Raw genomic sequence first — 24,332 nt, forward strand, 5'->3', positions numbered from 1 at the left:
TAGTATCATTATGATTGCTATTGCCTTTTTTATTTTTGTGATGTTTTGATGTGAAAGGTTAGAATTTCTAAGAAGTTATCCTGTTTTTTTCTCTCTTAGATCTGTGACTTTGGCCTGGCCCGTGTTGCAGATCCAGACCATGATCACACAGGGTTCCTGACAGAATATGTGGCTACACGTTGGTACAGGGCTCCAGAAATTATGTTGAATTCCAAGGTAAGGACTAAGTTTGCATAAAAAGAAATCCAGTAAATAGGAGAACTTTCTGAATGCATTGCAGTAAGCCATAAGTCTCCCTCTCTCTCTGTTTCTACTTGTTGAGAGTTGGCCTACCTGGTCAGAGCCAAGGTGCTGTCTTTTTTTTAAATTTAATTTAATTAATTTATTTATTTATTTTTTGAGACAGGGTCTTACTCTGTCACCCAGGCTGGAGTGCAGTGGGACCATCACGGCTCAGTCTCAACCTCCCAGGCTCAAGTGACCCTCCTCACCTCAATCTCCAGAGTAGCTGGAACTACAGAGTGCACCACTACGCCTGGCTGATTTTTTTTTTTTTTTTTTTTTTTTTTTTTTTTTTTTGAGATGGAGTCTCCCTCTGTTGCCCAGGCTGGAGTGCAATAGTGCAATCTCGGCTCACTGCAAGCTCCGCCTCCTGGGTTCATGCCATTCTCCTGCCTCAGCCTCCCTAGTAGCTGGGACTACAGGCGCCCGCCACCACGCCCGGCTAATTTTTTGTATTTTTAGTAGAGATAGGGTTTCACCGTGTTAGCCAGGATGGTCTCTATCTCCTGACCTCATGATCCGCCTGCCTCAGCCTCCCAAAGTGCTGGGATTACAGGCGTGAGCCACTGCACCTGGCCACACCTGGCTGATTTTTTAATTTTTTTTGTAAAAGTAGGGGGTCTTCCTATGTTGCCCAGGCTGGTCTTGAATTCCTGAGCTCAAGGGCTCTGCCCACCTCAGCCCCCGCACCAAAGTGCTGGGGTTACAGGGATGAGCCACCACACCTGGCCCCAAGGTGCTGTCTAAATTTTGTTTGGCGTTGAACTTCTGGGCCCTAGGGCTCAGCCTCTACCTCAGCTGGTATAGTGCTGACGGTTGTAGAGTAGGAGAGGGTGTGCCTCTCCAGTCACTATTACCATAAGTGGTCTGTGTTTCACTCCTTGGACAGCTGTCCTGAAGTCCTGCTTATCGCTGTCACTGTTAGGTGTGCGCTGGGTTTGTTGTAGAGGTTATTCAGTAATGTGTATTTCTGTAAACATGGGCCAGGGCTGTTCTATAAAGGTCAAATTTTTCTGATAATGAAGAATGTCTCTTTGGCAGAATTATATTGTAATTTGTTGTACTTGAAGAAAACATAAATGTGGACATAGTAGGAACTGCTGTAGATTCTTTTGAAATTATATGATTTCCATGATTTCCTGCTTCCAAATGAAGTGCTTTCCTCTGCATCTGTGAGTGGCTATAGAGAGTGCACCAGGTCTCATCCACACTGTACTGGCAAGGTCTGTGTCTTGGTCATAAATAAGTTTACAAAAGCCCAAAAAAGTGAAGTGTGACATTTTTTGTTGGGTTTATGAGCCAGGAGGCAAAAATTGAGGGCTGCTATGGAGATTGAGATTCAGTATTTTTACTGTCATTTGCAAATAATATATGAATAAGGTGTGAAAATTGAGTAGTTAAGTAGGCCTGACATACTACCTATAACTAGTGTCTCAGGTTTATAAGATTCTTAAACACAGTTCCATCTGCTATCATGTAAAGATACTTGAAGAAAAGCAACAAAAATAGACATTGGATCTTGTATCTAGGGCCCAGGAACCAGAAATAGTCCTGAGAGGCTTAGTGGAAATGAAACAACAGGTCTAATTAGCTCATAGGCTTCTTTCTCTTCCTCCATCCTTTGTGAGTACAGATAAGCTATTAGATTTTTTTCATAAGGAAATGGAATTTGTTTAAAGCATTTAGTTTTTCTTGATGTCCTACATTTGTTCAGTTTAGTTATAAAAGTAAAATCTCATTAACATAAATTCCATTATAAAGAAGGATTTGGTGTAACAGATGTTTCAGAGGAGAAAATGCCATGTTGACTCTCTAATTCTGTATCACAAATAATCCCACATAACAGGTTCTTTCTCTGACTGGCCACGTGACAGCCATTCTAAACAAGGAGCATTGGCATGCCAGTGTTCAGTGCCAGTTGTAAAGGGAGCTGTTGGTGTGCGTTTGTCCTGGTGTGGCTTCTTGGTCTTGCAGTCTCCGTTCTGACTTAGATGCCCCCACTGTCTTCACTTCTTGATTACCCTCCAGGCAGAAGTAGCCAGAGAGGGTGTTCTTCAAGATGACCAGCTTTTCCTTCTACTTGCAGGGTCACCAAAGTGAAAATTGAGTGTTCATTTTTTTCTTATTTGCAATACCTGTAGCCTGAGAATGTTACTTCTAACAGTTGTCTTCATTTTGTTCATTTTTATTAATGTAGAGAATTATCAAACCCATAGAAAAATTGAGAGTAGAGTGAACACCCATATGCCCCTGTCCTTGATTCTCCAGCTGTTAACATCTTGTCATATTTCTTATCCCTCCTTCCCTCTCTTACTCTTTCCTTTCTCTCCCTCTCTCTTTTTCTGTCTCTTCTCTTTTGTCAGACCATGTGACACTTCAGCAACATATACCACTTCACTCCTAGACCCTTTGGGGCATACTAATGCTTCTTACAAAGAAAGTGTTCTTCCCACAGCTAGAGTACCCTTAGCCTTTCATAAAATGATCAGCATTAATTCCATGACATCCCATCCCCCTAAAAAAGTCTAAGTAACTCTGTTTTCAACACATGATTTAATTGTTTCATGCATTATTCTTAGTCTAGAACAGTCTTGCCCTTCCTCTCTTCTTCAAGATATTCAGTACTTTGCAATGTACAGATCAGTTGTTTCACAAAGTGGTTCACATTGTGGATTCTTCCGATGAGTTCTTCCTGATGAGATGTAGCTTGCACGTTTCTGACATGACCACTACAGATTCCTGGAGAATGGTGTATGTGAATCTGTTTCCCAGCAGGCTTCCCCCAGTGATTCAGCACTTACTTCTGTCAGTTATCATATTGGGGGTTATAAAATGGTAATTTTCTAAATTTATTCTTCCTTTTACTTGTATTAGCTAGCATTCTTCTATGAAGATTTTTCCCATTTACCTTTCTCTTCCTGTGTATCCTATCTTTGTTTTTAAAACACTATTACAGACCCAGGATTTTTTTTTTTTTTTTTTTTTTTTTTTTTTTTTTTGAGATGGAGTCTCGCTCTGCGCCCAGGCTGGAGTGCAGTGGCTCGATCTCGGCTCACTGCAAGCTCCGCCTCCTGGGTTCACGCCATTTTCCTGCCTCAGCCTCCTGAGTAGCTGGGACTACAGGCGCCTGCCACCACGCCCGGCTAATTTTTTGTGTTTTTAGTAGAGGTGGGGTTTCACCGTGTTAGCCAAGATGGTCTCCATCTCCTGACCTCATGATCCACCCACCTTGGCCTCTCCCAAAGTGCTGGGATTACAGGCGTGAGCCACCACACCTGGCCTAGAATTTTTTTTTATGTGTTGTCCATTTTAATTTTCTTTTTTTTTTTAACTCATATTGTCCCACTTTTGAGAAGCTAGAGCATTCTGTGTACATATTTGTAACGTTTTGTAGAATTTCAGCTTTCAGAAAACTTGCTCTGTTTTAGCTTGTTTAGGAAATAAAAAAATTTTTAAAAAGAAAAGTTGCCAAGCACGGTGGCTCACACTTGTAATCCCAGCACTTCGGGAGGCCGAGATGGGTGGATTACTCGCCAGGAGTTCGATACCAGCCTGGCCAACTTGGTGAAACTCCATCTCTGCTAAAAACACAAAAAATTAGCTAGGCATGATGGCGGACACCTGTAATCCCAGCTACTCAGGAGGCTGAGGCATGAGAATTGTTTGAACCCAGGAGGCAGAGGTTGCAGTGAGGCAAGGTCATGCCTCTATACTCCAGCCTGGGCAACAGAGTGAGACTGTCTAAAAAAATAAAAGTTGTAAGAAAAGTATAAGGTAGCCATTCTCAAACCTTCTGGTCTCAGGATCCCTTTACATTTCTTTCTTTCGTTCGTTCGTTCGTTCGTTCATTCTTTCTTTCGTTCGTTCTTTCTGTTTTTTTGAGAATGGGTCTCACTCTGTCACCCAGGCTGGAGTGCTCGGCTCACTGCAACTGCCGCCTCCCAGGTTCAAGTGATTCTCATGCCTCAGCCTCCCAAGTAGCTGGGATTACAGGTGCCCACCACCATGCCTGCCTGATTTTTGTATTTTTAATAGAGACTGGGTTTCACCACATTGGCCAGGCTGGCCTTGAACTCCTGACCTCAGATGATCCACCCACTTCAGCCTAAAGTGCTGGGATTACAGGCGTGAGCCACCGTGCCTGGCTTTTGTTTTTTGTTTGTTTTGGTTTGGTTTTTTGAGACAGTGTTTCTCTCTGTCACCCAGGATGGCAGCCTCCCCGTCCTGGGCCCAAGCGTTCCTCTGGCCCCGCCTCCCGTTTTGCTGGGACTACAAGCGTGTACCGCCATGCCCGGCTAATTTTTGTATGTTTTTGTAGGGACAGGGTTTTGCCAAGTTGGCCAGACTGGTCTCAAACTCCTGGGCTCAACTGATCCACCCACCTCAGCCTCCCATATTGCTGGGATTACGGGCATGAGCCACTGCCCCCGGCCAAGATCCCTTTACATATGTTAAAAATTATCAAGAATCAGCTGGGTGTGGTGGCTCACACCTGTAATCCCAGCACTTTGGGAGGCTGAGGCAGATGGATCAGTTGAGCCCAGGAGTTTGAGACCAGCCTGGCCAACATGGAGAAGCCCTGTCTCTACTAAAAATACAAAAAATGCACTGGGCATGGTGGCACATGCCTGTAATCCCAGCTACTTGGAGGCTGAGGCAGGAGAATTGCTTGAACCCGGGAGGTGGAGGTTGCAATGAGCCAAGATCGTGCCACAGTACTCCAGCACTGCACAGTGAGACTCTGTCTTAAAAAAAAAAAAAAAAACAAGGACCTACACACATTTTTTTATGTATATAGGTTATATCTATTGTTATTTTAAATATGAAACTTTTTTTTTTTTTTTTTTTGAGAGAAGTCTTGTTCTCGTCCCCCAGGCTTAAGTGCAATGGCTCAATCTTGGCTCACTACAACCTCCGCCTCCTGGGTTCAAACGATTCTCCTGCCTTCTGCGTAGCTGGGATTAAGGCACCTGCCACCATGCCTGGCTAATTTTTGTATTTTTTAGTGAAGACGGGGTTTCACCATGTTGGCCAGGCTGGTCTCAAACTCCTGACCTCAGGTGATCTAACCGCCTCAGCTTCCCAAAGTCCTGGGATTACAGGCGTGAGCCACCACGCCCGGCCTATAATATGAAACTTGAAAATGTATTCATTAATTTTTAAATAGTAAACCCACTACATGTTAAGTTATACGTTTTTCATAAGAATAAGTTTATTTTCCACAATAAAAACATTTTAGTGAGGCCAGACATGATGGCTTTTCCCTATAATCCCAACGCTTTGGGAGGCCAATGCAGGAGGATCACCAGGAGTTTGAAACCAGCCCTGGCAACATAGTGAAACTGTCTGTCCAAAAAAAAAAAATTTTTTTTTTTTTTTTTTTTTTTTTTTGAGATGGAATCTCGCTCTGTCGCCCAGGCTGGAGTATAGTGGTGCGATCTCAGCTCACTGCAATCTCCGCCTCCTGGGTTCATGCCATTCTCTTGCCTCAGCCTCCCGAGTAGCTGGGACAGGCGCCCGCCACCACACCTGGCTAATTTTTTTTGTATTTTTAGTAGAGACGAGGTTTCACCGTGTTAGTCAGGATGGGCTCAATCTCCTGACCTTGTGATCCGCCCGCCTCGGCCTCCCAAAGTGCTGGGATTACAGGCGTGAGCCACCGCACCCTGCGGTCTGTACAAAAAATTTTAAAATCAGCTGGGCGTGGTGGCGTGCACCTATAGTCCCAGCCACTCAAGAGGCTGAGATGAGAGGATTTCTTGAGCCCAGGAGATTGAGGCTGCAGTGTACCATGATCACACTACTGCACTCCAGCCTGGGCAACAGGGTGAGATCCTGTCTTTTAAAAAAAACAAAACAAAAAACAACCTTACAAAAGAGTGGCATTATTTTCATTTTTGCAAGTCTCTTTAATGTCTGGCTTAATAGAAGACAGTTGGATTCTCATCTGGTTCTGTATTCAGTCTGTCAAATATGTTGTTTTGGTTTAAGTTCATGAGGAAAACTCTGCACACAGGTATGTAGCTGGAAGAAGGAGGGAAATTTTAGTAGTCTTTTCAGCTACTTGTGGCTATTCTTTGATACTACCTCCAATTTGAACAAGTGGTGGTTTCTTAAAGGTTAATTGCAGTGTGGAATCTGAAATCATATCAGTGAACTCTTGATACTATTTTGTTAAAATTCTTTAGTCTACCTTGCACTCATACTCATGCATGATTTTGTTACGTATTTGGAAAATACTGGTTCACTGAGTTACACAGGTATTCCAAATGTCACATCTCATGTACAAATCATCACTCTTCATATTGCATCTGGAAAAATCTCCTTTCCACTCGTGACTGAAAAGGATGAAAATGTCATAGTAGTATAATAAATGTACTGTGACCTCTCAAATCCTCTAGAGGGAACCCATAGGCGTCTCTGGAACACTCTTGTAAAACCGCCAGTTAGAACTCCTAAATACCCTTTACCCCAGATTCAGGCTCACCGATTTTTTAGCTTTTGCCTCATTTGCTTTATCATTCTTTGTGTGCATGTGTGTGGGCACTCCCACGCACTCTGAGTCATTTGAGAGTAAATTGTAGTTATGCCCCTTTACCTTGTTTCAGTATGTATTCAAACCATGGTTCTGTTGTTCCCTGGGGACATGTGACAATGTTTAGAGACATTTTTGGTTGTCACAATGAGGGGTAGGGGGTGCTCCTTGCATCAAGAGGCCAGAGATGCTGCTAAAAATCCTACAATGTACAGAACCGCCCTCCCAATAGAAACTTCCTCAGCCCAAAATGTTAGTCATACCGAGGTTGAAAAACCCTGCCTTAAGAGTATTCTCTAACATGACCACAGTACAGTTTTCAAAATCAGGAAACTTAATACTGATTCAATATCTAACGCACAGTTTATATTCACATTTTGGATATTATCCCAATAACCTTTGAACTATACCCCACCCAAACCACCCCACCACCTGGGCACAGGCTCACATGTTACACTGTCATGGGTTTTGTTTGTTTGCTTGCTTATTTAAGACCAGGTTCTCAGGCCAGGCATAGTGGCTCACACATGTAATCCCGGCACTTTGGGAGGCTGAGGCAGGTAAATCACATGAGGTCAGGAGTTCGAGATCAGCCTGGCCAACATGGCGAAACCCTGTCTCTACTAAAAATGCAAAAAATTTCGCTGGGCATAGTGGCAGTCGCCTGTGATCCCAGCTACTCAGGAGGCTGAGGCAGGAGAATCGCTTGAACCCATGAGGTGGAGGTTGCATGAGCTGAGATCGCGCCATTGCACTCCAGCCTGGGTGACAAAGCCAGACTCCGTCTCCAAAAAAACAAAAAGAACAGGTTCTCATTCTGTCACCCAGGATGGGGTACCGTGGCACCGTCTCAGCTCACTGCAACTCCGCCTCCTGGGCTCAAGGCCATACTCTCAACTCAGCCTCCCAAGTATCTGAGACTACAGGCACGTGCTACCGCTCCTGGCTAATTTACTTATTTATATTTGTACTTTTCATAGCGACAGGTTGTTGTGTTTCTTTAGTCTCCTTTAAGAGTGCCGATGAGCTATTTTGTAGAAGGCCCCTCAGTTTTGTGTCATGCATTTTTTACATGAATATCAGAAAAGCAGTGTTTTACTTCTCGTTTCATTGTATTAGAAGGCTCATCTGGAGCCAGGCATGGTGCCTCATGCCATAATCCCAGTACTTTGGCTGAGGCAGGAGGATTGTTTGAGCCCAGGAGTTTGAAACCAGCCTGGGCAAATAATGGGGGTCCTTCTCTACAAAAAATTTAAAAATTCACCAGGTGCGGTGGTGTATGCTTGTAGCCCCAGCTACTCAGGAGGCTGAGGTGAGAGGATCACCTGAGACAAGGAAGTTGATTTTGCAGTGAGGCATGATTACACCATTGCACTTCAGCCTGAGTGACAGAGTGATGATACCATCTCTTAATTTTAGAAGAGTCACCTTATATTCCTTGGAGAAACATCTTTTTTGCACCATTGTTATAATTCAGACAGAATCCTTACATGATTTTTTTTTTATTTTTATTTTTAGAGACAGGGTCTCACTGTGTCACTCAGGCTGGAATGCATTGGCTCAGTCATAGGTCACTGCAGCCTCCAATCCCTGAGCTCAAGTGATCCTCCCACCTCAGCCTCCCGAGTAACTGGAACTGCAGGTGTGAGCCACTGTGTGTGGCAAAAATAATAATAATAAAATAATTAGATAATACCCGGTGTTGTTGAGGACATGAGGAAATGCATTTTCTTTCACATGCTGCCATTAGGAGTCTAACAGTGCTCACTGCAGCCTCAAACTCCTGGCCTCAAGCAGTGCTCCCACCTCAGCTTCCCAAAGTATCCTCCCATGACTTCTAACAGGATTCCTTTAAAAGAAAATATATTCCTGAAAAATGAATAGGAAAAGAAGATGAGAATTCTTTTATTTATTTATTTATTTATTTATTTATTTATTATTATTTTTTGGAGATGGAGTCTCCCTCTGTTGCCCAGGCTGGAGTGCAGTGGTACAGTCTTGACTCACTGCAACCTCTGCCTCCCAGGTTCAAGTGATTCTCCTGCCTAAGGCTCCCAAGTAGCTGGAACTATGGGTGCCCACCAGCACACCCGGCTAATTTTTGTAGTTTTAGTAGAGACGGGGTTTTACCATGTTGGCTAGGCTGGTCTCCAACTCCTGACGTCAGGTGATTCGCCCATCTCAGCCTCCCAAAGTGTTGGGATTGCAGACATGAGCCACCATGCCCAGCCGAGAATATTTTAGAAGAGCTTGGTAAAATATGTTGGAGTTAGCACACTCTCCCCCCAGCCCAGAAAAGATTTTTAGACCTTTTTTCTTTTTCCAGCTCCAATTTATGACAATTCTAAATCTGTCTCTCAAATTGTTTCAAAAAAGGACTGATGTATACTTTGGAAATTCTAATTTAATAAATTAATCAACTTTGTGGGTTTGTTGTTGTTTTGAGACGGAGTCTCACTCTGTCACCCAGGCTGGAGTGCAGTGGCACGATCTTGGCTCACTGCAACCTCTGCCTCCTGGGTTCAAGCAATTCTCCTGCCTCAGCCTCCCACATAGCTGGAATTACAGGCACCCACCACCATGGCCGGCTAATTTTTTTTTATTTTTAGTAGAGATGGGGTTTCACCATGTTGGCCAGGCTAAGCTCAAACTCCTGGCCTCAAGTGATCTGCCCACCTCTGCCTCCCAAAGTGCTGGGATTACAGGAATGAGCCACTGTGCCCAGCCCAAGTTAATCAACTATGAAGAGAAAAATAAAATCACATAATCTTGGTTGTTCAGCTTCTCAAAGAAAGCCAAATTGTTTTTTGTTTTTCCATGCTGTTTACTCATCTTTCCGAATTGTGGAGTCAAAGGAGAAGTTCAGAGTCCCATCAGCAATGTACCTGTCATACAGGAAGATCTCTTCATGTCCTATAACACCAGATGCCATTTTCAGTCTTGTCTCTCTTTCTCCTGCAGGGCTACACCAAGTCCATTGATATTTGGTCTGTAGGCTGCATTCTGGCAGAAATGCTTTCTAACAGGCCCATCTTTCCAGGGAAGCATTATCTTGACCAGCTGAACCACATTCTGGGTAAGGTTCCCGAGCCCTTCAGGAGCTAAATTTACTCAAGTTTGCCTGCCTACAGCTTATATCAAAGTCACTTCATTAAATTAAGAAGAATTCTAATACACTCTTTAACCTGTGGTAGGTGTGAATTTTTAACCTTCCCTGATTTAAAATGTTAAGGACTTTTGTGTAAAAACTTAAGAAAGGTAAGCATTAGGGGTGGTGATAAACCGTTAATTATCAGGGTTCATTCTGACTCACAGTTGATGGTGTGTAGTCATTTGCCTTGGTCTTGATAACTAACAGCTAATTTTTTTATCTGATAGGTATTCTTGGATCCCCATCACAAGAAGACCTGAATTGTATAATAAATTTAAAAGCTAGGAACTATTTGCTTTCTCTTCCACACAAAAATAAGGTGCCATGGAACAGGCTGTTCCCAAATGCTGACTCCAAAGGTAAATGTTATTTCGTTGATTAGTTTTTTCTAGACTTAGCTTCATGTTTGTTAAATTGTTAGGTCACTAGCCTGAAAAGTGAGCCTATGGCTATTGGATAATGCTTTCTTTAGTGCTCACTCTGAATTGCTGTCTTCCCTTTTTTTGGGAAACAGTGGCAGTGCAGTAAGGGAGCCTGGTAATGACTGTCTAGTTCTCCCCCTTTTGGTTTCTTTGCTAATTTTAACTTGCATTAAGGTCACTTTCTTTTGTTTTGTTTTTGTTTGGGACAGAGTCTCACTCTGTCGCCCAGGCTGGAATGTAGTGCCCCAATCTCAGCTCATTGCAGCCTCCTCCTCCTGGGTTCAAGCGAGTCTCCTGCCTCAGTCTTCTGAGTAACTGGGACTACAGACACGCACCACCATGCCGGCTCATTTTTGTATTTTTAGTAGAGATAGGGTTTCACTCTGCTGGCCAGGCTGGTATCGAACTCCTGGCCTTTTGATCTGCCTGCCTCGGCCTCTCAAAGTACTGGGATTACAGGCGTGAGCCACAGCGCTGAACCCTGCAAACAAATCACACCTTTTCATCTTGTCACTTGATAATTTTTAAAATCAGGTTTATTGAATAATAATTTACACAGAATAAAATTCACACTTTTTAGTTGTGCGGGCCTCTGAATTTTAACAAACATGAACTGTCGTATAACAACCGCTGCAATTGAGATGTGGAATAATACTCCCATCATCCCCAAAAGTTGCCTTGTGCCGTTTGTAGTGGGTCACCCCTCTCCAAACCCAGTCTCTGGCAATCATTGATCTGATTTCTATCCCTATAGTTGTGCCTTTTCTGGCATGTCATGTTAATGGAATCATGGAGTATGTAGCCTTTTTATGTCTAGATTCTCACATTCAGCATAATGCATTTGAGATTTATAAAAATCCACGTCATTGCTTGTGTCAGTCTCTTCAACAAATGGTGCTGGAACAATTAGACACCCATATGCAAAATTTACAAAACTCAAAATGGAACATAAACCTAAATATAAGGCCTAAAGTTATTAACCTTCAAGAAGAAAACAGGAGAGAATCTTCATGACCTTATGTTAGGCAAAGATTTTTTTTTTTTTTTTTTTTTGAGATGGAGTCTTGCTGTGTCGCCCAGGCTGGAGTGCAGTGGCCGGATCTCAGCTCACTGCAAGCTCTGCCTCCCGGGTTTTTACGCCATTCTCCTGCCTCAGCCTCCCGAGTAGCCGGGACTACAGGCGCCCACCACCTCGCCCGGCTAGTTTTTTGTATTTTTTAGTAGAGACGGGGTTTCACCGTGTTAGCCAGGATGGTCTCGAACTCCTGACCTCGTGATCCGCCCGTCTCGGCCTCCCAAAGTGCTGGGATTACAGGCTTGAGCCCCGCGCCCGGCCGGCAAAGATTTTTTTAGAGTACCCATAAAAGAAAAAAGTGATACATTTGATTTTTACCCTTTTTTTTTTTTTTAGGTCATCTTCGTTTAATAATTGTATTATCCTTTATTCCCATTTAACATGTACCTGTTAAATATATTAGGCAGCTAGTTTTTAAAACATCATACTATTATAAAACCATGATAGGCGGAATAATGACCCCCCCATCCACCCCCATGGCTATATTCTAATTTCTGGAGCCTATTAACTGTGTTAGGTTCCCTGGCAAACAGGAGTTATGGTTGCAGATGCAATCAAGATTGTTTATCAGCTGACCTTTTTTTTTTTTTCCAACTGCTCCTTACAGAGCAGGGCTAATCCATGAGCAGTGTGGTATGCCCAGAGTAGGCCCATCAGCTGACTTTTAAGATAGGAAGGTTGCCAGGCACGGTGGCTCACACCTGTAATCCCAGCACTTTGGGGAGGCTGAGGTGGGTGGATCACAAGGTCAGGAGATGGAGACCATCCTGGCTTATATGGTGAAACCCCATCTCTACTAAAAAAAAAAATAAAAAATAAAAAAAATTAGCTGGGCGTGGTGGCAGGCACCTGTAATCCCAGCTACCTGGGAGGCTGAGGCAGGAAAATGGCTTGAATCCAGGAGGGGGAGCTTGCAGTGGGCCGAGATCTCACCACTGCACTCCAGCCTGGGCTACAGAGCCAGACTCTGTCTCAAAAAAAAAAAAGATAGGAAGATTTTCCTGGATTGTCTCTCTAGGTAGGTGGATTATCTAGGTGGGCCCATTTATAAAAACAGGATTCCTTAAAAGTGGAGGGGGGAATCTGAATAGGGTGCTTGTCCTTCCATATCTTTATCTGCATACGTGTACGTATTTTCTCTATAATTAATTTTTTAAAAATAATTATTATAAGGGTTAACTTTTTTAAAAATTCAGAAATTATAGAAATATTTAAGAAGGTAAAATTCTTTTATAATTATTCCCTAAATGTCATTGTTAATAGAATTGTGTCTTGAACATCTTTTCACATCAGTGCATAGATCTAGCTTATCGTTAATGATTTTATAGCATTTTTATCCAGTCTTCTGTTAGAAATTTAGCTATTTCTAACTTCCTGTTTTATCTATATGTGTTTATCTGTACATGCATATGAATATATGTGTATATGTAGATTTAACAACTGTCTACTTAAATGTTGAATTGGTTTTATGTATTGACCTGAGTGAAGGTTGAGAAATACTTGGTTGTTTAGAACTGAATTTCTTTTGAAAATGGGAGAAACTTTCTTTTAATCTTTCATATAAAGGTAGAAGAATTTCATCATTGTAGACAGTTAAGAAGTATAGGAGGAATGGTAAGGGAGTATGATCCTGATCACCAGGATCCCACAGTAACCTTTCGTTTTTTTTTTGCACTAATGTGTGCAAGCTTCTATCTGTGTGGTTGTAATTACATAATGTATTTTGGTTTTGGGGTTTTTTTTTTTTTTTTTTTTTTTTTTTTTGAGACAGATCTGGCTATATCACCCAGGCTGGAGCGCAGTGGCACAATCTCGGCTCACTGCAACCTCCACCTCCCAGGCTCAAGCCATCCTCCCACCTCAGCCACCTGCGTAGCTGGGACTACAACTGAGTAGCTGGAACTACCTCCGCCACCATGCCTATCTAATTTTTGTATTCTTTATAGAGACAGGGTTTCACCGTGTTGCCCAGTCTGGTCCCGAAGTCTTGAGCTCAAGCTATCTGCTCACCCTGGGCTTCTAAAATGTTAGGATTACAGACGTGAGCAGCCACACCCGGCCTGTAATGTATTTTGATGGTAGGATATTTTTAGCTAGAATGTCACATGCATAATACATGTTACTGATTAGATTGGCTTGTATATTATACCTCCTAAGCATGTTACCTAAATGTTATTAAATGTTATTTCCTGAGTCGCTTTTTTAAAGAGGTGCATAAGCAACAGAGATGCATCATTAGGCCTGGTATGGTGGCTTATGCCTGTGATCCTAGCCCATTGGGAGGTCAACACAGGAGGATCGCTTGAGGCCAGGAATTTGAGACCTGCTTGGACAACAGTAAGACCCCATCTCTACAAAATTAAAAACTCAAAATTCAGCCAAGTGTAGTAGTACCTACCTGTAGTCTGAACTACCTGGGGAACTGAGGAGGGAGGATTGCATAAGCCCAAGGAGGTCAAAGCTGCTGTTAGCTGTGATTGCATCATTGCACTCCATGCTGATGGAGAGACTCTTCTCTCTCTTAAAAAACAAAAAAAAAGGCCTACTCCCAGATGTTCCTCTCCTATTTGTTTCCTTACTCTTGTCTGTAGTTAATCATGATTTGCATCAAACTATTTCTGATTCTTTTTTTATGCTTGTTTTCATTTTCTTTTTTCCTTTTTTTTTCTGAGACAGTCTCACTCTGTCGCCCAGGCTAGAGTTCAGTGGCGTGATCTCGGCTCATTGCAACCTCTGCCTCCCGGGTTCAAGCAGTTCTTTGCCTCAGCCTCCCAAGTAGCTGGGATTACAGATGCCTGCCACCGTGCCTGGCTAATTTTTGTATTTTTAGTAGAGATGGGGTGTCACCATCTTGGCCAGGCTGGTCTTGAACTCCTGACCTCATGATCCACCTGCCTCAGCCTGAGCCACCGTGCCCGGCCGCTTATTTTCATTTTCTTTTTTCTCCCCTCCCCTCCCCTCCTTTCTTTCTTCCTTTCTTTCTTTCAAGTTTTGCTCCTGTTGCCCAGTGGGCTGGAGTGCAATGGCGTGATCTTTGCTCACTGCAACGTCTGCCTCCCGAGTTCAAGTGATTCTCCTGCCTCAGCCTCCCAAGTAGCTGGGATTACAGGCATGGACCAGCTAATTTTGTATTTTTAATAGAGATGGGGTTTTAGCATGTTGGTCAGGCTGGTCTCAAACTCCTGATCTCAGGTGATCCACCTGCCTTAGCCGCTCAAAGTGCTGGGATTACAGGCGTGAGCCACAGCTCCCACCCAGCCTGCATTTTGTTTTTTATTTCATTTTATTATTATTTTTTTTAATTTTTTTTGAGACAGAATTTCACTCTTGTTGCCCAGGCTGGAGTGCAATGGTGTGATCTTGTCTCACTGCAACCTCCACCTCCCAGGTTCAAGCAATTCTCCTGCCTCAACCTCCTGAGTAGCTGGGATTATGGGCGCACGCCACCATGCCCGGCTAATTTTTTTGTATTTTTAGTAGATACGGGGTTTCGTCACATTGGCCAGGCTGGTCTCAATCTCCTGACCTCAGGTGATCCGCTGCCTCGGCCTTCCAAAGTGCTGGGGTTAACAGGCGTGAGCCACCTCACCTGGCCTCACTTTTTTTCTTTTGAGAGGGGTCTTACTGTGTTGCCCAGGCTGGAGTACAATGGCATGATCACAGCTCACTTCAGCCTCGACCTCCCTGGGCTCGCGTGATCTGCCCACCTCAGCCTCCTGAGTAGCTGGGACCACAAGCGCATGTCACCACGCCCAGCTAATTTTTTGTATTTTTCATAGAGACAGCATTGCCCCACGTTGCCAGACTGGTCTTGAATTCCTGGGCTCAAGCAATCTACCCTCCTTGGCCTCCCAGAGTGTTGGGATTACAGCCTGGGCACGGTGGATTACGCCTGTCATCCCAGCACTTTGGGAGGCCACAGTGGGCAGATCATAAGGTCAGGAGATCGAGACCACGCTGAAGCCCCATCTCTACTAAAATACAAAAAAGTTAGCTGGCGGGCACCTGTAGTCCCAGGTACTCGGGAGGCTGAGGCAGGAGAATGGCATGAACCCAGGAGGCGGAGCTTGCAGTGAGCCAAGATCGTGCCACTGCACTCCAGCCTGGGCAACAGAGCAAGACTCTGTCTCAAAAAAAAAACAAAAAAGTGTTGGGATTACAGGCGTGAGCCACCACTGCTGGCCATTTTTTTTAGGTTAAGATTATGAAGTTTGAGATTCATTCATGCAGATAATTGACACCACTAAAATCCAGGAAATTAAATTTGCAATGCTGGTATTGGGTGAATATAATGAAGAAGTAGTGCAAAGCTCTAAATAAAATAAAGAAAGTGGAGAAATGGGAATTGGTGGTGCTACAGGGAGCAGTATAGCATCAGGTGTTAGGAGTACAGGTTTTGTAGCCTGACCTCCTGGGTACAGTCCACAACCCAGCCTCTTACTAGCTGTGTGACTATTAGACAAACTCCTTAACCTTTCCGAGCCTCAGTTTTCTTTTGTTTCTTTTTTAGGGGGAGTGGTGGATTGTGTTTTTGTTTGGTTTGGTTTTGAGATGGAGTCCTGCTCTGTCACCCAGGCTGGAGTGCAGAGGCATGATCATAGCTCACTGCAACCTCAAACTCCCGGGCTCAAGCAGTCCTCCCACTTCAGCCTCCTAAGTATCTGAGACTATAGGCATGCACCACCACATCTGGCTAATTTTTGTATTTTTTGTAGAGATGGGTTCTCACTATGGTGCCCAGGCTGGTCTTGAACTACTAGGTACAAGCAGTCCTCCTGCCTCGGCCTCCCAAAGTGCTGATATTACAGACATGCGCCGTCGCACCCAGCCGGTTTTCTTTTTTATATGATTATTGATAGTACCTGCATCACAGGATTGTGTGAATGTTCATACCACTGGCATTTGTAGGTCTAACATCTTTCCATACCTCGCTCTGTTGCCCAGGGTGGAGTGCAAGAGGTGCGATCTTGCCTCACTGCAACGTCCACCTCCCAGGTTCAAGCTATTCTCCTGCCTCAGCCTCCTGCGTAGCTGGAATTACAGGCACTTGCCACCAGGCCCAGCTAATTTTTATTTATTTATTTATTTATTTAATTTTTATTTTTATTTTGAGATGGAGTCTCGCTCTGTTGCCCAGGCTGGAGTGCAGTGGCGAGATCTTGGCTCACTGCAAGCTCCACCTCCTGGGTTGACGCCATTCTCCTGTCTCAGCCTCCCGAATAGCTGGGACTACAGGCACCCGCCACTATGCCCGGCTAATTTTTTGTATTTTTAGTAGAGGTGGGGTTTCACCTTGTTAGCCAGGATGGTCTGGATCTCCTGACCTCGTGATCCATCCGCCTCGGCCTCTCAGAGTGCTGGGATTACAGGTGTGAGCCACTGTACCTGGCCTAATTTTTTTTTTATTTTTAGTAGAGACTGGTTTCATCATGTTGGTCAGGCTGGTCACGAACTCCTGACCTCAGTTGATCCACCTGCTTTGGCCTCCCAAAATGCTGGAATTACAGGTGTGAGCCACCGTGCCCGGCCTCTAGTTGTTAAATAGTGACTACCTAATGTTCCCTTGTAGGGATGACCCGTAAGTGTCCTTCAGCCATACTCACATTGGACATTAAAGTTTACATCAGTTACCTATTGCTGCATTAAAAAAACACTCCAAAACTCAGGCTTGAAACAAGAGCCATGCATTTGTTCTTGAGTCCATTGGGCTGGTGCAGCTGAGTAGTTCTGCTGAGCCCGCCTGGGTTCAGCCATGCACTACTATCATCTGCTGGCTCCCTCCACCATCCCTCAGTTGTAGTGGTTTAATATCTTACAGTTGGTCCTTCCTGCAGTTGCCTCTTTATCCTAAAGTAGACTAGACTCAGTGGCTTCTCATGATGGCATAAATATTCCAAAAGAGCAAGAGCCTATGCTGCAAGGTCTCTTGGGACCAAATCTCAGAACAACACTTCAACAGTTCTACCATGCTTTTTTGTTGTTGTTGTTTTGAGACAAGATCTCACTCTGCCACTCAAACTGGAGTGCAGTTGCACAGTCTCAACTCACTGCAACCTCCACCTCCTGGGCTCAAGCAGTCCTGTGTCTCAGCCTCTTGAGTAGCTGGGATCACAAGTACGTGGCGTGCCTGGCTTAATTTTTTTTTTTTTTTTTTTTTTTTGAGACAGAGTCTTACTCTGTCTCCCAGGCTGGAGTGCAGTGGCACAGTCTCAGCTCACTGCAACCTCTGCCTCCCAGGTTCAAGCGATTCTCCCACCCCAGCCTCCTGAATAGCTGGGATTATAGGCACATACCACCACACCTGGCTAATTTTTGCTTTTTATGTATGTATGTATGTGTTTATTTAATTTCGAGACGGAGTCTTACTCTGTCACACAGGCTGGTGTGCAGTGGTGCGATCTCGGCTCACTGCAACCTCCGCTTCCCAGGTTCAAGCAGTTCTCCTGCCTCAGCCTCCCTAGTAGCTGGGACTACAGGCACACACTGCCACACCTGGCTAATTTTTTGTATTTTTAGCCAGGATGTTGGCCATGTTGGCCAGGATGGTCTTGATCCCCTGACCTCGTGATCCACCCGCCTTGGCCTCCCAAAGTGCTGGGATTACAGGGGTGAGCCACCACACCCGGCCAGTTGTTTTTATATTTTTAAGAAAACATACATAAATTCATTCATTCAGTGAATAGATTTGAGTATCTGTTCTGTGCCATCAAGGCTTCTAAGGCCCTGGACATACATAGTACCAGCAATAAGTGGGATTAAGAACGTGTTTGGAGATAGGAGGTCTGAGGACTCATTAAAAAAAGAGAGAGAGAGAGAGCGCGTTCTTACAGAACTGATAGTCTAAGTTTGTCAAGAAATAATGGAAGACCTCAGGGAACTCAAGAGATTAAAAAACTTACAAGCTAGAATTTTTAAGTTCAGGTAGTGAGAGTTTACCGAAAAGGAAGTTGAAACAGCTCTTAAATGTATAAAAGGTACTCATTTTTACTCATTATGCAAGATACAAACATTGAAAAGTCAAAAAGTTAGGAATTGCTTTTTTTTTTTTTTTTTTAACGCCCTCCTCATCACAGAAGCGAACATCAAAGTTTGATACCCTACTGTGTGGTCAAGGCTGTGGGGAAAGGGCGTTTTCAGAGAGAGCTGGTGGAGTGTAAATTGGTCGAGTCTCTGTAGAGGACAGTCTAGCGATTCTGTCACATGTCTTTTGTTCCAGCAATTCTGGGTATTGAACTTTTAGGTCTACCAACTAAATGGGGGAGTGGCATTTAATTTGTTTTTCTGTAATTAAGAGTGAGATTGAAATTTTTTCATGTTTGTTGGAAATTTTTGATTGCTGTATCCCTTAAACCAGCAGTATTGTAGATTTTTCTGTAAAGGAGTCTTAGCTTACGATTCTCTCAAATGACTTCAGTGAGGGGGAAGAAATTATTATTCAGCAGATGGTACTGGGCTAGTTGAATAGCTATTTGGAGGAAAATCAATTTAAATCTTTATACATCAAAATGAATTCTAAAATAATTGATACTTAAAAATTGTATCATGAAAAACTAACAATATTTAGAGTATACAGTATTTTTCTGATCTCTGCATGGAGAAAGACTTCCTATGTTTTTGTGGGGTTTTTTTTGTTTTTTTTTTTTTTTTTGAGACGGAGTCTTGCTGTCGCCCAGGCTGGAGTGCAGTGGCGTCATCTTTGCTCACTGCAAGCTCTGCCTCCCGGGTTCATGCCATTCTCCTGCCTCAACCTCCCGAGTAGCTGGGACTACAGGCGCCCGCCACCACACCCGGCTAATTTCTTGTATTTTTAGTAGAGACGGGGTTTCACCGTGTTAGCCAGGATGGTCTCGATCTCCTGACCTCGTGACCCATCCGCCTCGGCCTCCCAAAGTGCTGGGATTACAGGCGTAACCCGCCGTGCCTGGCCGACTTCCTATGTTTTAAAACAAACATCAAGGAAAGAGAGACATATAAAAGTTTAAAAGCTAAATAAAATTAGATTAGGTATGGACAGTAGGTCTAAAATGTTCTAAATTGAGTAACACTTGATCTTCTCCTAACTCTTCTGTAGAAGGCAGCAAAATGCAGTGGTGATACCCAGTGCTCTGGAATCAGCCTCCTGAGTTCACACTAGGGTTCTGCTACTTGGATTTTTGACTTTGGACAAGTTATTTAAGCTCTGTTTCATGATTTCCTCAACCCAAAATTGAGACAATTTGTAGTTCCCACCTCATAGGATAATTAAAAGAGTTAAGGAATTATTATTAACTTTAGATTCATGATTAATATTATTAGTATCTAAAGAGCAGAGACAAATCTAAGACCACAGTGTATAAATAAATAAGCAAAGGACAAGAACACACAGTCTACAAGGAAATACAGATCTGAGGATAACTATAGGAGGAGCAGTTTGGGTGACAGCAGTTGAGAATTTGGTTTAGTCTATGTTTAATTTAAGGCACCTGTAAAGCATTAGAAACAACCTAAGTGCCAAATGTTAATCAAATGGCTGAGTAAATTATGAGACATCTACTTAAAGGAATATTTTTACTGCTGCTAAAAGTGATTTTTTTTTACAGAGTTTTCATAGTGGGAGAAAATACTAATGAGCAGTATTTACTAAGGGAAAATAAAACAGCATTTGTCATACATATTGTGATTTCAACCTGCTAAAAGAAAATGCACAGAAAAGAATTCAACAACATATGTGAAAAGATAAGCAGTGGTTACCACTGAATGATGGTGCTTGGGGAGCAAGGGAATGTGGGTGAGTCATTCACACAGACCAGAAGACCAGGTTTGGTGTGTCAGCTGTCTGAGGTCTTTTCAGTTCCACAGTTCCACATAACAAGAACTTACTGGCCTGAGAAAGGGTTTTATTGGCTCTGATAACTGAAAAGTTCAGTTGCATGTGGATTGATGGGCACAGACACTGTGTCTAGAATCTGGACTTCTTTATCATCCAGCTTTGCCTTGCTCTGGACTGTCTTTAGGTCAGCCTCTCTTCTTATGGTGGCAATAAGAGACTTGACCTGATCGTTGCAGCCAGGACTTGGGCTGACTCTCATCATCTCTTTGTGCTCAGCTTGGATGCCATGCCTATCCCTGATCTGTCACTGTGGCCAAGGGGACTCAGGTGAATGTGGCCTAGTCAGTGTCACCATTCCCACAGCACAGCCCGGGAGCGTGGGCAAGCCTGAGCGCTCCCCTATGGCAAACACAGTTGGATGGATTATAGAGAGCCAGTGGATGGATGCTGGTGGGCACAACCAGCAGGTGACCCCAAGAGTGAAGGAAGATAAGGAATTCTATTTTCTGCCCTCATCCTCTTTTTTTTTTCCTGAAGAGACAGGATCTCCATCTGTTGCCCAGGCTAGAAGGCTGGAGTGCAGTGGCACAATCACAGCTCACTGCAGCCTTGAACTCCTGGGCTCGGGCAAGCACCATGCCTGGCTAATTTAAAGAAATTTTGTAGAGATGGGATCTCACTGTGTTTCCCAGTCCTGTCTTGAACTCCTGGGTTCATGGGATCCTCCCACCACTACCACACCCAGACCTACTTTTTTTTTTTTTTTTTTTTTTTTGAGACGGAGTCTCGCTCTGTTGCCCAGGCTGGAGTGCAGTGGCAAGATCTTGGCTCACTGCAAGCCCCGCCTCCCAGGTTCATGCCATTCTCCTGCCTCAGCCTCTGGAGTAGCTGGGACTACAGGCGCCCACCACTATGCCCGGCTAATTTCTTGTATTTTTTAGTAGAGATGGGGTTTCACTGTGTTAGCCAGAATGGTCTCGATCTCCTGACCTGGTGATCTGCCCGCCTCAGCCTCCCAAACTGCTAGGATTACATGCGTGAGCCACCGCTTCTGGCCCCCGCTTTTTTTTTAAATTAAAAAATGCAATTTCTGTAAGAAGTCTGTCTCCATTTCTCAGATAACCTAATGTTTGGAAAGCTTGCAGACTTTGTTATTACCCATGTAGATGCATACATTGATTATAAATTGAATCATAGGCTATATATTATTTTATTACCTACACAGAGTTGGATTTATTAATCTACAGCTTGGTCACCCTCAACTCAAGATAGCTTTGGGAGGTATTTAACCTGTGGTCTTTCAAATCATGCAAGGGATTGAAAAGATAGAAGAATGCGATTGTGGTCAAGTGCGGTGGCTCATGCCTCTAATCCCAGCACTATGGGAGGCCAAAGTGGGTGGATCACTTGAGCCCAGGAGTTCAACACCAGCCTGAGCATCATGGCGAAACCCCGTCTCTGCCAAAAATACAAAAATAAGCCTGATGTGGTGACACACACCTGTAATCCCAGCTACTCAGGAGGCTGAAGTAGGAGGATCGCTTGAACCCAGGAGGCAGAAGTTGCAGTGATCCGAGATCGCACCACTGGATTCCATCCTGTGCAACAAAGCGAGACCCTGTCTCAAAAAAAAAAAAAAGAGTGAGATTGTGAGAAGTTGAAGAACACAAACCTTCAGCCAGTGATGGAATAGGGACAAAGAAAAGAAACTAGTGCCATGTGATACCACAGAAGCAGAAGATGGCATTTTGAGAAAGTAGGCATGCACAGCAGTGTCCGTGCGGCAGAGAGGTCTAGCAAGATACAGATTGGAAAATGTGGGTTGATTTTCCAGTGAGGGGCTTGTTGGTGACCACGCAAGAGGAGTTGAAACAGTGAGTGGAAGTGGGGAGTTTGAAATGGAAAGTGGAGACAGAAATGACTGGTCCACATGAGGGGAAGGGGTTGTGGACCAGGCCACAAGTTAGGGAGAATTGACTTTGAGTAGAGAGAGGATATCTTTCTTGGCAGTGTCAGTAAGGATATGTGTGGATCTGGCTAGGAGGGAATTCCAGGAAGATCACTCTTGGGCACCTCAGTTTTCTCTGTAGCATCCTCAAGAAAATGTGCTGAGAGTAATGAGGGTCAGCTAGCAAGAAGGTCATGATTCAAGCCATGCAAGTTGGGTGAAATCTGAGAGTAGAGGAGGGGGCTGACCAAGGCTTTCCAGAAGCTGTTGAGGGCCTTGACGAGACTGAAAATCTTGATTTTTTGTAGCACAGTAGTTACTGATAGTGTTGAGATCCCCGGGATCCTTTCAGGATATCCATGAGGTTAAAGCTGTTTTAATAATCCTCTTAAGGAGTTACTCACACTGCTCTCTATGTTGCCATCAGCACTTGTGGCACAGGAGCAATGGTGAGCAGAGCCCGCAGCACCACAGCCAGGTCAAGGCGGTGGAACTAGAGAGGTTACTGAGCTCTGCACTGCCACAGCTCAAACCAGCTCAAACCAGTGCCAGTGAAAAGTACTCACCATATTAAATCCATCCTTAATACATGTCTTCACAATGTCTGTGTGACACATATACAGCATTTTTGCTGCATACTGAATGTGGTGGTTTTCTCAGGGAGAAGCACTTATGTAACTATTTGAGCTATGAGCGGAATTAACTGCTTTTTAAATCAACCCTCAGTAGTTTTTATGAGTATAAAGAGTTTGTGAGATCAGAAAGTTTGAGAAGCACTGTCGCACTGGCACACTTTCCACAGTTCAGTCTTTTCTCTGGCCCTGCACAGAAACATGAGTTGAGGATGGAAGTGACAGATTGCAGCACTGATTCAGGGTCAGAGTTTCACGAGGCAGTCAAGATGGACACGAAGAGGCACTGTGGAGAGCCAGTCGACTGGCTTTCCCCAGGTCCAGGACAGGGCAAGAAGGAAAAAAAGGATGATGGATTAGAAGAAAGAGTTGGGGTCAGGTTGTTATATACTAGTTGAAGTTAACGAGAAGGGCCAGGCTGGCCAGGCGTGGTGGCTCACACTTGTAATCCCAGCACTTTGGGAGGCCGAGGTGGGTGGATCACAAGGTCAGGAGTTCGAGACCACCCTGGCCAACATGGTGAAACCCCGTCTCTACTTAAAAATACAAAAAATTAGCCTGGCGTGGTGGCAGGCGCCTGTAATCCCAGCTACTCAGGAGGCTGAGGCAGGAGAATCGCTTGAACCCAGAAGGTGGAGGTTGGGGAACAGAGCGAGACTCCGTTTCAAAAAAGAAAAAAAAAAAAGAGGGAAGGGCCAGGCACAGTGGCTCATGCCTGTAATCTCAGCACTTTGGGAGGCTGAGGCAGGAGGATCGCTTGAGCCCAGGAGTTCAGGACCAGCCTGGGCAACATAGTGACACCCCATCTCTACAAAAAAAATTAATTTAAAAAAATTAGCTGGGTGTGGTAACATGTGCCTGTATTACCAGCTACTCGAGAGGCTGAGGCAGGAGGATTGCTTGAGCCCAGGAGTTCAAGGCTGCAGTAAGCTATGATCATGCCACTGCACTCCAGCCTGGGCCATAGAACAAAATCCAAACTCTGTTTCAAAAAACACAGAAAGAAGGCCGGGCGCGGTGGCTCAAGCCTGTAATCCCAGCACTTTGGGAGGCCGAGATGGGTGGATCACGAGGTCAGGAGATCGAGACCATCCTGGCTAACATGGTGAAACCCCGTCTCTACTAAAAATACAAAAAAACTAGCCGGGCGAGGTGGCGGGCGCCTGTAGTCCCAGCTACTCGGGAGGCTGAGGCAGGAGAATGGCGTAAACCCGGGAGGCGGAGCTTGCAGTGAGCTGAGATCTGGCCACTGCACTCCAGCCTGGGCGACAGAGCGAGACTCCGTCTCAAAAAAAAAAAAAAAAAAAAACACAGAAAGAGAAGATGTGGCATTCTGGAAGGCACTGGGAAAGTCAGGAATTGTGGTCAGATGTAATACTAGCCTCAAAGGGACTTCCAGTCTCTTAGGAGAAATAAAACCTGTATCCAAGTAAGCATCTACACGGGCAACCATGATTCACACCCTCTGAGTGTTACCA

At 44.2% G+C, this 24,332-nt stretch overlaps 1 protein-coding gene and 2 long non-coding RNA genes across 9 annotated transcripts in view; 1 reads left to right on the forward strand and 2 right to left on the reverse strand.

Moving 5' to 3' along the window:
• Positions 1–24,332, forward strand: part of MAPK1 (mitogen-activated protein kinase 1) — a 135,622-nt gene that overhangs the window by 68,391 nt on the left and 42,899 nt on the right. For 2 of the 7 annotated variants that reach the window (XR_013399538.1, XR_013399537.1), the window contains exons 4-6: positions 100–216; positions 9,779–9,893; positions 10,196–10,405. Coding sequence is in view for 3 of the 7 variants with exons in the window: in XM_015149801.3 (XP_015005287.1) it covers positions 100–216; positions 9,779–9,893; positions 10,196–10,327 (364 nt within the window). In the remaining 4 variants the exon portion in view is untranslated. Of the gene's footprint in view, positions 1–99; positions 217–9,778; positions 9,894–10,195; positions 10,815–15,538; positions 15,619–24,332 lie in introns of those variants that run through there. The other 5 variants (XM_015149801.3, XM_077950744.1, XR_013399539.1 and 2 more) reach the window with 4 other exon arrangements.
• Positions 6,025–23,539, reverse strand: LOC144331946 (uncharacterized). The gene is made up of 2 exons (XR_013399566.1): positions 23,361–23,539; positions 6,025–8,033 (listed from the first exon to the last, which is right to left on the reverse strand). It is a non-coding gene; the product is annotated as an uncharacterized LOC144331946 (long non-coding RNA).
• Positions 17,629–19,669, reverse strand: LOC144331952 (uncharacterized). Its single transcript, XR_013399572.1, has 2 exons — positions 17,875–19,669; positions 17,629–17,682 (listed from the first exon to the last, which is right to left on the reverse strand). It is a non-coding gene; the product is annotated as an uncharacterized LOC144331952 (long non-coding RNA).

Source organism: Macaca mulatta, chromosome 10 (genome assembly GCF_049350105.2).
Source record: "Macaca mulatta isolate MMU2019108-1 chromosome 10, T2T-MMU8v2.0, whole genome shotgun sequence".
Taxonomy (NCBI): Eukaryota; Metazoa; Chordata; class Mammalia; order Primates; family Cercopithecidae; genus Macaca; species Macaca mulatta.